Source organism: Triplophysa dalaica, chromosome 1, assembly GCF_015846415.1.
Source record: "Triplophysa dalaica isolate WHDGS20190420 chromosome 1, ASM1584641v1, whole genome shotgun sequence".
Lineage (NCBI taxonomy): Eukaryota > Metazoa > Chordata > Actinopteri > Cypriniformes > Nemacheilidae > Triplophysa > Triplophysa dalaica.
This window is the reverse complement of record NC_079542.1, coordinates 20,943,209-20,956,569: the sequence shown is the minus strand read 5'-3', so window position 1 is coordinate 20,956,569 and position 13,361 is coordinate 20,943,209. Positions and strand designations below refer to the sequence as shown.

Genomic DNA, 13,361 nt, shown 5'->3' with positions numbered 1-13,361 from the left:
TGAGATTTTCTTCCGTAAAAAAATATTTAAAAGCACCCCCTAGTGGTGAAAAACACGCATTTAAAATGCAAGCAATGTTCTTCCTGTCAAATAATACCACAAGGCAGAACTATAAACAACTGAATGTAATATATTTTAGTCAAATCATTCAAAATCACAAATTAATCTCCTTTCACTCCTTTCTGCAGTAAGCAGGGGCCATATTTTGTAACATTTACATTTATGCTTTTGACAGACGCTTTTATCCGAAATGACTTACATTGCAATATCTTATACACTTATACATAGGTATGTGCAATCCCCCGGAATCGAACCCACAACCAATGCTCTTACCACTGAACTAAAGGAAACCTATCAGAAAGTAAAAGATATTAAACATGTAAACATTGGTGATTTTCTGCACAAAAACAGAGTACTGATGCAGTCTGATGGGTAATATATTTAGAAAAACAGTGTCAAATTGCACATTTAGCTGACATTTGAGTAGTGTCAGGAAACATAACAAACATGATGTAAACTCCACACATGTATTTAGAGCTGGCAAAACCTGCAATGGTGTGCATGGGGTTAGCACAACTGTAACAGTGTTTAAAAAAAGTAAATCTTAAATTATAATAAACAATTTATAGTAAACCTGGGGCCAGTTGCATAAAATAGCCGCTAGCCAAAGACTGCTTCTTACAAACTAATTGCACAAACTAGCAATTAGTTAGGACTAATAATCTTACTTTTCAGATTTCAATTATATCATTCTACTTTTTTTATGTAACAGATTTGTAGAAGTCATGACTAGTCTTGAAGAAAAAATTAGATGACAAACTTTTATGACTATTCAAAGCATTTTATGCAACTGGCCCATGATAGACTAATGGATGAATATATTAGCCCGATAGTATAAGGAAAATCTTGAACATGTAATCTTAAAAGTGTATTGTCATATAGTCTAAAAACTACTGTAACACCCCCCCTTCCAAACAAATCTAAATAAATAACTTTATTTCTATTCCAGGTCCCATTACTGTAACGTCTTTTTCAAGAATTCGACACAGAAACCAATTTAATTCAACTAAACAGAAATTTTCACCTGTGCACACAATTTCATACATAACTCTCCAATTAAGGCATTTTGTTAGTAAAACAAGTCATGTCTGGTAGGCTACAGGCACAGTTGGACCTGTTCTAACTGCAAAAAACTGATAAAACTGCTGATTATCTTCCGGGAGATATAAAGGCACACAAGTTTATAAAGGTTTTATGTACTGGTGGCAACTTTTGTTTTCTTCTCATTGAAAAAACTCTTAAGCATTAGCACCTGGCCAATACTGACAACAAACAGGATGATGGTCTCTCCAATAGACCAATAGAATACTCGCACGTTCAGGTCTTCTGCTCTGGTTCGGTCTTGAGCCTCTCGAAGACGATACCAAGTCTGAGAGTCTGAAACCACCTTCAGAATCTCATGGACAGACATGCAAGCTGACTCCATCTGCAAGATTTATTGAGAAGTTCATGTTAATACAGTATATACACAGACATCATGTGAGTGCATTCTGTTTGTGTAGTTTCTCACCTGTGTAAGAGCTGTTGCACTGTTCATATCAGGCAGCAATGGTCTCTCCTCTCCTGCTCTAAAGTCCAGGTATATGGTCTTGTGAGAGAAGGTTGAGAACTCATTGCTAAAGCAGACCTTGTACACTCCTTTCATGGCTGTTGTATGGGAAAAGCTATCGTATTGCTTCTTTCGTTCGTGATACAGTACATTATTCAGTGGATCTGTCACAAAACAGTCAACATCATAGTTCCCCCCAGCAATGACCTGTATGAAAAAGATATTCAGCATTGATATTCAGCATACATTATTGTTGAGTAACTTTTGGTACCTTTAAGCCATGCACGCAAAAATCCTACCAAATATTGAAAGAACAAGTTCCAATACAGGGTGACTTTAATTATTTACTTACTTGTTTACATAAGAACTACAACAAATACATGGTTCATATAACATAACTTAGTAGAACACATCTGTAACAGGTGTTGTATAAATCAAGCTAATTTCTGAACATCTTTAAAAGAGCAAAGATGACAAATAATGAACCAGCACTACACAAATTCTGCAAGACTGTCATTTGTGTAACTTCTATGAAAACCTTCAAGATAAGCGGCAACATATTTCGCATTACTGAAAAGCTGCATGTCTCAGCACAATTACCTGAAAGTCAATGTCAAACTTCTCTCCTTGCTCCAGGTCCTCGTAAAAACATTGTTTCTCATTATCAGCCAATTCAAATGTTAATTCGGTGGCGTTTATATACGCTACGTACACTGCCAACATTAACAGCGAAACGTGCCTCATGCTGTTAAAGTGACAGTTTTAATAATTCCTAAAAAATGAACAGATATCCTATTCCATTGGGTTAAAGTTTACGTGTCTCAATCAAGCATCATCTAACTTTTCAGCTTGACAAGAAACACCACTGACGTGGCACGTGGAGAAGATACTTCCGGGTCATTTGGAATCTCAAGTTTTCAAAATAAATTGACCTTGGACTATTTTAAGAACAACTAGCATTGTAGATCATTTTAGGATTATTTAAAACATTACTATAGCTTTAAAATATTATGACATTATTCAATATCAAAAGTGACTTTTAAATATTGGTTGTTTCTGGAATTTTATATATATTTTATAACCAACGATAAAAAAGTTTTTATGTGTTTCATGGTTTCGGTTCTGCTTCTCCACGCAGCCTTTGTAATGCTGATCTTCTTATGTTGTTTTTTCATTGGCTGGTTATAAAATAGGCTGGGGCCACGAAGAACGAGGTTAAGTACGCAATGTGTTAATGAAATGTATATTTGCCTGAAAGCCGGTTTCTTTAAAACATAAGCACTGTTAATTACAAAACTAAAGCTAGATTATAACCTTTACTAAAGAAACAGGTGTTTGATATGTAGAACTGCGTGACACTAGAATTTGTGCCAACCATTTTATAGTTTCAATTTGTCTACGTTTTCCCTATGAATAAAAGGCATAGCAATCACCTTTGATTATTTATCTATAATTTATTATATAGTTATTGGTGGCTGTTGTTTCTCTTTATGCCCAAGTCCGACTGCCTACTACACACGTAACAATCGTACTCTTATTTTGAAATTGCGTGAAACATGAGAGTCCATCAGAAAAACTTTATCTGATAAAGTATAAATGAACCTTGCTTAGTGGGGCGTTAAGTTTTCTGTAGTAACGTTCACTACGCTGTTGTCTTATTTGTTTTATAAGTTTCTAGCAAGGTCATTTTATTGTTAAAAAAACGTAGAATACAATCTTCCGGCTGAAAATGCAAGTTTACACAAAGCAAGTTGTGGACTTTGTGGAGGAGCACCGTACTGCATGCACTATCGTCCTTGTTTCAGGTAACGTAAGTGCACACAAACAGGAAGGTGCTTATTGTAAAATTACATTTCATAAAGATTACGACTATTCCTCTGTCGTGTACCTGAAATTATTGTCAATTTTAAAGCTACGATTTCCTGACATGGAAGTAAATTTTTTGTCGATGAATATAGTTTACAAGTGATATAATTAATAGTGGTACGAATTATATTTCATATTGTATATGCTATTCTTTCTTGTAATAGTAGTACTTGTAATACTTTCATGTAATATGTCTATGAAATATTGAGTCGGATAGAAAAGTGCAATATCTATAAGTTGTTGAAATCCCTATCCAGTTACGAAAGACAAAAGAGAAATATTTCTGTCTAAAGATTAAATTGTACATTGTTGTATTGGTTAAAATGTATAATATTTTTTATTATTATTATTAGCGTTGAAATGCATAACCTTTGCCTCTGCATGCTAAGGTACAAAGGTTGTAACTTGCCACACTAGGTTAGGTGAAGATGTATAATGTAGGTTGCACCTGTTCCTGTAGGTGTTGGTCTCTTTGCCCTGCGGAGATGGATGGGCGGTGGAGTCTGCCGAAGCAAAGCACTCTTGGACGGAAAAACTGTTCTCATAACAGGAGCTAACACTGGTATCGGCAAGGAAACTGCAGTGGATTTGGCCAGGAGAGGTCAGCTCATTTGATTAAGCTACACTGAAGATAATCCAGCATCATATAATGATCTTATATCATGATGACACTAATAAATTCATTTCTATATTACAAAATGTAAAATATATAGATATTTATAATATCGTTATTTTTTCTGATTGATTACTACTCTATATAACCTTATAAAATGTTTTAAACCAAAATTATTTTTGAGTGCTTACCTTCGATGTTGGGTATCCAATATTTTTCTTCTACTGTCAAGAAAATTGCATTTAAATTGAACTCAATATATTACTGGTTAAAAGTAGATATTATTACAGATTCAAACACTGTTTTTAAGCACACTTCTCTGTTTTGTCTGTTAGATCAAATGTTACAGACTTACAACTGGGCAATGATTCCCCTTACATAAGACTATTGTTTCGCAACAGTATCTGTTGTCGGTTGGACAAGTTGGTTGATTACTTTTAATCCTCCATTCTTTAGGTGCCAAGGTGATCTTGGCCTGCAGAGACATGGGTAGAGCTAGCAAGGCAGCAGAAGAGATCAAGAAAAGGAGCGGAAATGATAAAGTTATTGTGAGGAGGTTGGATCTGGCCTCCTTGAAATCTGTTAGAGCTCTAGCCAAAGAAATACAGGAGACCGAAGACAGATTGGACATTCTGATAAACAACGCTGGTAAGGAATTTTAGGCAGATAATACTGACTGAGTTCATTGTTGATTTTGAAACAACATATTTGTTTCTTCGCTACATTTGAAACCTTTCTTATAGGAATAATGATGTGCCCAAAGTGGGAAACAGAAGATGGCTTTGAAATGCAGTTTGGGGTGAACCACCTAGGCCATTTTCTGCTTACCAACTTACTTCTGGACTTGTTAAAGAAATCAACACCCAGTCGTGTTGTCAATGTTTCCAGCCTGGCCCATGAGACGGGTATGAAGCCCCATTTATGTGTTGTTTTTGTGCATGATTATTTTTAGTGTATATGTTTAAGATTAAAGTACATGATAACATGTAGTTATTTGTTGATGAGCTGCACATTCATATGTATTATGGCAGTGGTTCTCAAACTTAATTTGCTTAAGTACCCCTTTTTAGGATTTTTTCAAGCCTAGTACCCCTTGACCAGACCACAACATTTTGCATTAAAATACAGTGAAATGAGAGTCAGACAGTTATTATATCTGATGCCCCGAGCAGGTTTATTGCTTATGAACATTTCTTTATGTAGCTTTAAGCAACTATGTAAATCTCTTAAGTATTAGTCATAACAGTTCAAGGTAAATCAGTGCTTTTCTGTCAGGAAAAGCTCATTTTGATCATAAAAAAATAATAAATAACAATTAACCGCAACCTTTTCTAACTTGCATTATTTTGCGCCCAGACACCGCTCCTTATTCTGTGTCTCAAAAAAGAACTCTTATAAATTGAAATCCGTTTTAAATTTATGAATTAATTTTTAATGCATATTTGTGTAGTCCTTATTTCACATAAAAATACTATTATCATAATTTATTGACTTATTCATTTTCATTATTTATTGCTAAATTTCGGTTTCTCTCACGTACTCCCTGCAGTACCCCCGTTTGGGAACCACTGTATTATGGATATATTTACAGTGTTTAAAGCCTGTTTAAACACCCTATATGCTCATTTATTTTCTTCGTGATTAGGCAAAATCCATTTTGACGATATAAATATGGACAAAAACTACAATCCCCACACAAGCTATCTGCAGAGCAAGCTTGCTAATGTTCTGTTTAACCGTGAACTAGCAGCCAGGTTGAAAGGTAAACAATAATTTAACTCTGTCAAAACATTCCCCACAGTTTCATTCAATCATGCTGTTCTCAAAAACATTGACTGTTTAATATCCAGGTACAGGAGTGACAACTTGCGCCCTTCATCCTGGGGTGATCCGTACTGAACTGGGCCGACACTTCTTTTCTCAACTGTGGAAAAGGATTCTGTTTTTGCCCTTCACATTTTTCATTAAAACACCCTGGGAGGGTGCGCAGACCACCATCTACTGTGCTGTGGAAGGGAGTCTAAAGGATTCCAGTGGCCTTTATTACAGGTCAGTAGCTTTGAAAGAGTCTCTTACGTTTCAACTGTGATTTAGGGCATTTTCCAAACGGAAGTCATCATCCCTATGCCCTACTCCCCTCAAAGGGTTGAGCCCTTGAAGTGAACTCTTTGAATGGTGTAGGGCATTACTGTGTAGGGGATTTACAGTAAAAGACCCGTAGACCAGTTTTGATGAAAGAAGACTCAGTGTCAGGAATATAATTCATATAATAAAATTTAGTAAATTTTTATAAAAGTTTTTAGGTTATGCCAGCAGAAGTCAGATCTGCTTTACATTTGAAATACAGTGATATTTATGCTAACAGGGTCAACTAAACTGCGTCGTTACTTGGATAAGTCAAGCTAACATGATTGGTTATAAATAGATAAACAAGAACACAAAGCTCTCAAACGCTTCTGGAATCATGAGGCGGGACATACTGTATAGTCCTATAGATTATCAAAGATGACAGGCATCTACTATAATACAAATTAAAACATGATGTTATGCCTGTCTCGTTCCTCGTTTGGTGAAAATAAACATAATTTTAATTCTTCTTGTTCAATATTTTGTAATTATGTATTATTTCACCTCGTGTTTTCACTCCACTTGGTAATACTAAAGGAAATATATGATAAAGGAAACCTATAAAGAAGCTATTTTTAAACATATTAAACATTCTTTCTGTGGCAATGTATGAGGGGTAGGGAATCACCAAAGCATGCGTGGCCTTCTTAAATCGAGTCCATGCAGAGTAGAAGTAATGGTTTCTCTTTTCTTTTTAATCAACATCTTAAACTCCCAAAAACTCTACAAAAGAAAACATGGACACTTTTCTCACACTGGAGTCTCTCACACACACTCATTAATAGCTCCTTCAAAACAGCTCTTCGTCTCCCTCCAAGGCATCTGGTATGTCTAGTCCTGGACCAAGCAGCCATCTTGGTTTGTAGTCTCTATGCTGCAACCACAGAGCTGGCACATACCTTCCTTCTATGACATAACCGTCTCACGATGCCACACCCCCTTCTCTGCTCTGTGGCTTGTGTCTGTGGGGAGAAGGTTTAGAGCGCATCACGCCGTGAAAGAGCATCAGCATTACCATGGGAAGGTCCCAGCCTGTGAATGACAGAGAAATGAAATGCTTGGAGACTCAAGAACCATCGAGTTACCCTTCGATTGGTCTCCTTATTTCTTGCCATCCACTGTAATGGAGCATGGTTTGTTAATTTACCAAACGTCCGCCCTAGAAGGTAATAGCGAAGGGTCTCAAATGCCCATTCGACTACCAAACATTATTTTTCCAGTGTGGAGTAAGTTTTTTTCATGTTTTACTAACTTCCTGCTTATGTAAAGAACTGAATGTTCCTCACCCTCTTGTGTTTGGGGTAATACTGTTTCAAGCCCAACCTATGATGTATCAGTTAAATACTTTTTAGTTCGGTGCCACCATTACATTTACGGATTTGGCAGGTGCTTTTATCCAAAGCGACTTACATTGCACTGTATTATACAGACTATATGCAATCCCCTGGGATCGAACCCATGACCTTGGCATTGCTAGTGCAATGCTCCTACCACTGAGCCACAGGAAAGCTGTGCTGCCTTTTTGGACCATTTCAGCATCCTGGGGTGTTGTTATATGGTCATATCCAGGAACTTGCTTTCTACTATAGAGCCCTGGCACTTTATCTCCTCTTTGAAACTCCTTGGGCTGTGCTGGCCGATTATATGTGGCTTGCTGTTCCCTTTATGCCTTTTCCATAAGTTCTCTGACAATGGGGAACACTGCTGCCATTCTTTTCCTCATAATTTCCACATATTCTATCAGGGTCCTGTGTGGACAGGGCTAATCTTGCCAATATTCTTTGGCAATGTCTAAGAGCCCGAAGATCTTGTGTGGATGAAGCAATTCAAAAGGGTAGAACCCTGTAAATGCCTGGGGTACCTACCACACTGAAAAGAGAAGGTAGGGTAAGAGCTGATCACAATTACGTCTATCTTGATCAATTACTTCATGTGCTTCAGCGTTTTATTAAAGCGCTCTACAAGCCCATCTGTTTGGGGATGGTAAACTGAGGTTCTGAGCAGTTAAATTTTCCACAGGTCAACACATCTCCTTGACAACTCTAGACATAAAGGGTGTCCCTTGATCTGTTAAAATTTCCTTTGGGATTCCTTTGGTTGGGATATTGAGTAGAATAGTCTAAAATCACTAAAATGTATTGATAACCCTTAGCACTCTTGGGACGGGGGCAGTCTTCTCCTGTGGACATCAAAACTCACTCCTTTCCAACTGCATTCTCCACCATATTAGGTATTGTGAGAAGTAGGGAATCACCAAAGCACATCTGGCCTTGTTGAGTCCAGGCAGAGTAAAAGTCAAGGTTTCTCTCTTCTTTTCATTAACAACCAAAAACTTAACAACAGAAAAAATTGAAAACTCTTCTCACACTAGAGTCCCTCACACACACACACTCATAAACAGTTCCTTCACAACAGCTGTTCATCCCCCAAAGAGGCATCTGGCATTTGTAGTCCAGGACCATGCAGCAATCTTTGTCTGTAGTCTCCATGCTGCAACCACCGAGCTGGCACATGCCTCCCTTCTATGGCATACCCTCTCACGATGCCACATTTCCTACAAACTTAATTATCGAAAACTATATTTTAACTATCACTGACAAAAATTAGAACAAATACAAATGAAATTATTGCACTTACATTTAAATTATTGTACTTAAAATGAGACAGTGATGCCCCATTGTTTAACTCATTTGTAAGTCACTTTGGATAAAAGAGTCCGCTAAATGTAAATGTGAAGTCAAAATCCTGCACCATATTCGCTCCTAAATGCGTCGCCAGAACTCATAATACAAGATCACATGATCGCAAATGGAACACACTTCCTTGAAGTGACCATGGCATGTACCCTTTGCTGACGGATTTCTGAAAGGGCCCTTTGCAAAGGGATTCAGGTGTTCACTTTCATTTAGAACACCCCTACAAATGGTGTTGCATTGAAGACTTTATAAATAAACGCCCACTGCTTTGATTGGATAGCAGTTTGGGTAGTTGGAGCCTTCTGTGAATTTGGGAAGACACGTAGCGTAAGGTTTCACTTAAGCACCATTCACAATTTTCTCACGGCATTAGTATTTTCTGGAGACCACCTTTGATTTATAAATGATCTCCCCACATCAGTATTTCATGTGACACATTCTCATGGGATGATTTTACACAAATTTACTGACTTATTTCCCGGATGTGATGGCAAGGCTTTGCTTTTAGTTTGTTTAGCCGAACCGGACAAAAGATCACCGCAATCACGGGTCTCAAATGTTACTAGAGTTTCCACAGCACTGCTTTTTAATTTTAGTCTCTCTACAAATTCAGTGTCGATCTCTGCCTTGTTCACGAAGGAATCCTCAGAGAAATTAAACGAACAAAGGCTCCATGTTTTTCCCACCTGAACTGGAACGTCTTTAACTATAATAAACTTTAACCACGCATTCCTTATATGGGAATCCTAAGGAAGGTTTTGCAGCGACTGTATTCATCCACAACCTGGGATGGCACAATATTTAGCTATTTTTAACAGCATGTTTGTTTATTGGATTTGGATTCTGCTTTATCTGGTTCCTCGCCACTTGTGTTACTTCAGAATTGTCATGCACGAACACAGGGCGGGGCTAGAGAAGTCTTCATTGATATTCTTTCCGTGTAGGCGGTGTTCAACATATCAGTGTCATCATAGATAGGTGCATTCCAGAACCTGGCGTTTCCTGGGCCTAGTCTCAATAACAGAATGCGTGAATTTGATTCCCTCTCATATTACAAAAGCACAGGTTAAAATTGGGATTTTTAATTCATCCCTTCTTTAATTACTGAAGCTCGTCCTGAGAGAATAGTTAGTTTAAAAGAAAGTCAAATGAAGAAAACCCAAACATATCCATTAACTTGTTTCTTTTCTTCCGTTCTCCCTTATTCACAAAACATGTTAAGGCTTAAAGTAGCTCCTAACTTGCTGATTTAGGAAAAGTCTTAAAAATAATGTGTCCGTCCTAACTTTAGGACTCCTAACGTTTATGCTAAGAGTATTTCACAAAGCGTTTTAGTGCTAAAACTTAGCTCCTGAACCTGTGAGACATTAGGGTGAAGGAGACCGCTTAGTCACTAAGACCAACTCTCAACACTCCTAAAATGGCTGTTACACCGGCAGTCTGCCTTGAAACGTAAACATTTGATAAAGATTTCATGACAATGAACTTAACCATAAAGACTAATAGTATCTGCTTACTGTTTATGAGACAGGCAAAATGCTTACAATTAGCTGAACATATAATTGATGTACTTTATATGAACACATAGTTTACTTGCAAAAGGCAACTCCTTTTTAAAATAATTCAAAAATCATGTTGTTTATTGTGTTATCATGTGTTTATTGTATTTTGTTGTTTTTGTAAGCTGTATTTTTTTAAGTTATAGTTTCTTACTAAAACACAAACGGTTTAACTCTTAACTTAAAACTTAACAGCTGTTTAGGAGAGCTCTTAGTCGGAAGATAAAAAAATTGTGAATACGGGCCATGTACATTGCTTTCTTTTTGATATGTTTTGCAGTGACTGTGCACCCAAACTGGCAGCTCCTCAGGGTAGAGATGATGCTGTAGCCCGCAGGCTGTGGGACCTCAGCGCTTCCATGGTGGGCCTGGATTGAAACCATGAATTGTCTAATGAATATCACTTTTTCACACTTTTTAATTGCATTCAAAATTATATTAGACAAATCTGCTTAATTTAAATGAAGAACAAAGAGCCTGTGTGAGCAAGAATGTTTTGAATTAGAATTTTTAAATATCAGAATGAAGTGCCTATACAACATGATATACCACAACATAAAGCAATTTTCGAAGTATTGATTCATTATTGACACATTTGATGCATCATATGACTATTAGCCATATTTTATGCTGTACAATTTAAATATTTAATATACATTTTAAAACAGATTTTATTACTAGTGCCTAGATACTTTTGCTTTTTAATATTTTAAAATGTAAAATTAATAAGTATAGTAATCATTAAGCCTTTTTTTGAACAATAAAATAAAGGCATGGATTACATCTCAGTGCATTAATTTGTTAAAAAAAAGGTTAACGTTAAAGAACATTAAATGCTCTGGGATGAAATGAATTGCATTTGGAACCAACTTCTTTTTCAGTTAGAGTTGAAATTGATTTTAAAGTTCAACTTTTCAGAATTTTTACTGACTTTTTCTGACTTTACCATCATTTAGATGTACAAAACTGACATGATGGATATACTTATGAAATAGAATGGACCTACTGTATCTGGAACGAAATAACAACGAGTCGAGAAAGAAAAGAAAGTAAAACGAACATACATAACTTATCTGAATTTACTGAAAACTTTTAACTGAAGTCATAAAAAAACTTAAAATTAGTACATATCACCAACATATCCTGACCTGAGATCCCAAACGACACAAAGCTGTTAGTGTCAGCCACATGCCCTTATCAGTTCTCCGTCCAACAGATTCACCATCTTTAGCTGGGCTGGAAAAGTGATAAGGAGATGTGAGCGACCATTTGAACATACCGAACAGTCCCATTCCGAACTCCAATTTCTCCGATACAAAAATCTGACACAAGCTCCCACCTGCTCTATCCAGCTTTATTCTTCCAGCCCAAGGAACAGCAGCTTCTTGGAATGTTTCCGAAAATAGCCAGCCGTAGAGCTGGAACTGCCATTAGCAGGAAAGAATGGACATCTGTGTCTGAGCCGTCTTCCACAAATCAAAGTTTTGAAGCAGGAGGTCTTCACAGTCTAGTACGACCACAGAGACGTACAGACGTATGTGTCTGTGTGGACACACCCCACAGATGAGTTTTATTTCCTCTCCACCCCACCTATCTACAGGTCAACCCTGACATCCTATTGGTTCGCAAATAAGGATCATAGGTCAAACCCCTCTTTTTAGAAAGTAGATGGTCACTTTCAGACGATCGTACGGAGTCATAATCAGATGAGCCAATGAAAAAAGACAGTAAGGACGGGGTAGGTGTGTTCTTCCCAGGTGTGACTGAAATGAACATTCCAATCTTCACATACTTGTCAGCCCAAAATTTCTTCTGCTTCCCTGGAGAGAGAGGGAGTCACACGCCCTCATTAGACAAGAGACAAAATGCTTCTAGTTTTTGCGGACAGGTTGTTTTACCTGTCAAAATCACTCAGCCTCACTTGTCACTAAATGCTTTCTGTAAGCAAGTATAATATAGAATAGAATAGAATGCATTTATTTTCACTGAACGCATGTACAATGAAATTTAAAAAGAGTAAAATCCATTTCAGTGGAGTCAAATATAGTCAAACATAGCAACAAACAGTGCAAAGAATTGAGTAAAAAATATAAACAATATAACGTACCTAAACATTTGGAGGTTAGGTTCACAGTCTTGAGGAGTACATTTGTAAATATAGATACGATACTATTTACAATGTTAAATATATGTGAAAATATTGCACATTTTATATATATATATATATATATATATTACCCATTTTGATATGAAATATTGCATATTGTATGGTATTGCACAGAAGGTGAGGTTCTTAACAGTATTCAAGAGTGACTGAAGAGAGTCTGGGGGTTGGGGTGATTGGACTAAAATCAGTGCATGTGAGAGTTCATGGTGGTTATTGCCTTTAGGAAGAAGATGTTTTATGAGACTCAAATGGGCTGGACAACAAAACCAAGACTGGAGACAAATAGCTAAAGCATTTCACAGTATGTGTAATTTTTTTGTGTACACTCACTTCAAACGCCTGATCTCATGCAATGCTTTGATACAAGCTCTTACTGTAACAGGTGCAAGCAGTGACAAGTACTATTATACACCAAGCAATCAACATCACATCAAATTTTATAACACACAGAAACACCAAAGGAAGTATGTGTTGTGAGTGTGTACCTTTGTAAACCCACAAAGATGGCAATATCCAAACTCCTTGTCCTTGTAGGGACATTTTTGGGTCCCCATTAGGAAACATGCTTATAAATCATACAGAAATAACTTTTCTGAAAATCTAAAAGAGCAGAAAGTTTTGTGTGACTGTGAGGTTTAGGGGTAGTGAATATGATATAGAATTTTTACAGTGTAAAAACTATTGCGTCTATAGAAAGTCCCCATAAAACATGGAAACCCGACAT

The 13,361-nt window shown here is 36.9% G+C and overlaps 2 protein-coding genes across 2 annotated transcripts; one reads left to right on the top strand and one right to left on the bottom strand.

Moving 5' to 3' along the window:
* Window positions 1-110: 110 nt before the first annotated feature.
* On the bottom strand, window positions 111-2,484 carry tmed3 (transmembrane p24 trafficking protein 3). Its single transcript, XM_056747273.1, has 3 exons — window positions 2,210-2,484; window positions 1,571-1,816; window positions 111-1,486 (listed from the first exon to the last, which is right to left on the bottom strand). The coding sequence occupies exons 1-3, from the start codon at window positions 2,351-2,353 to the stop codon at window positions 1,253-1,255; spliced, it is 624 nt and encodes a 207-aa protein (XP_056603251.1). The 5' UTR covers window positions 2,354-2,484; the 3' UTR covers window positions 111-1,252.
* Window positions 2,485-2,754: 270 nt separating this feature from the next.
* si:ch211-107o10.3 (uncharacterized protein LOC407663 homolog) lies at window positions 2,755-11,253 on the top strand. Its single transcript, XM_056747261.1, has 7 exons — window positions 2,755-3,414; window positions 3,936-4,076; window positions 4,545-4,736; window positions 4,832-4,993; window positions 5,734-5,850; window positions 5,939-6,137; window positions 10,751-11,253. Exons 1-7 carry the CDS (start codon window positions 3,339-3,341, stop codon window positions 10,845-10,847), a joined length of 984 nt encoding a protein of 327 aa, XP_056603239.1. The 5' UTR covers window positions 2,755-3,338; the 3' UTR covers window positions 10,848-11,253.
* Window positions 11,254-13,361: the final 2,108 nt, after the last annotated feature.

Excerpts from the sequence above, each read along its gene's own strand:
- tmed3 (XM_056747273.1), bottom strand. The coding sequence starts at position 2,353 with ATGAGGCACGTTTCGCTGTTAATGTTGGCAGTGTACGTAGCGTATATA. Across the intron at positions 1,817-2,209 it reads AGTTTGACATTGACTTTCAG|GTCATTGCTGGGGGGAACTA; the intron begins GTAATTGTGCTG and ends TTTTTCATACAG. Across the intron at positions 1,487-1,570 it reads GTGCAACAGCTCTTACACAG|ATGGAGTCAGCTTGCATGTC; the intron begins GTGAGAAACTAC and ends TAAATCTTGCAG.
- si:ch211-107o10.3 (XM_056747261.1), top strand. The coding sequence starts at position 3,339 with ATGCAAGTTTACACAAAGCAAGTTGTGGACTTTGTGGAGGAGCACCGT. Across the intron at positions 4,994-5,733 it reads CAGCCTGGCCCATGAGACGG|GCAAAATCCATTTTGACGAT; the intron begins GTATGAAGCCCC and ends CTTCGTGATTAG. Across the intron at positions 5,851-5,938 it reads ACTAGCAGCCAGGTTGAAAG|GTACAGGAGTGACAACTTGC; the intron begins GTAAACAATAAT and ends TTTAATATCCAG.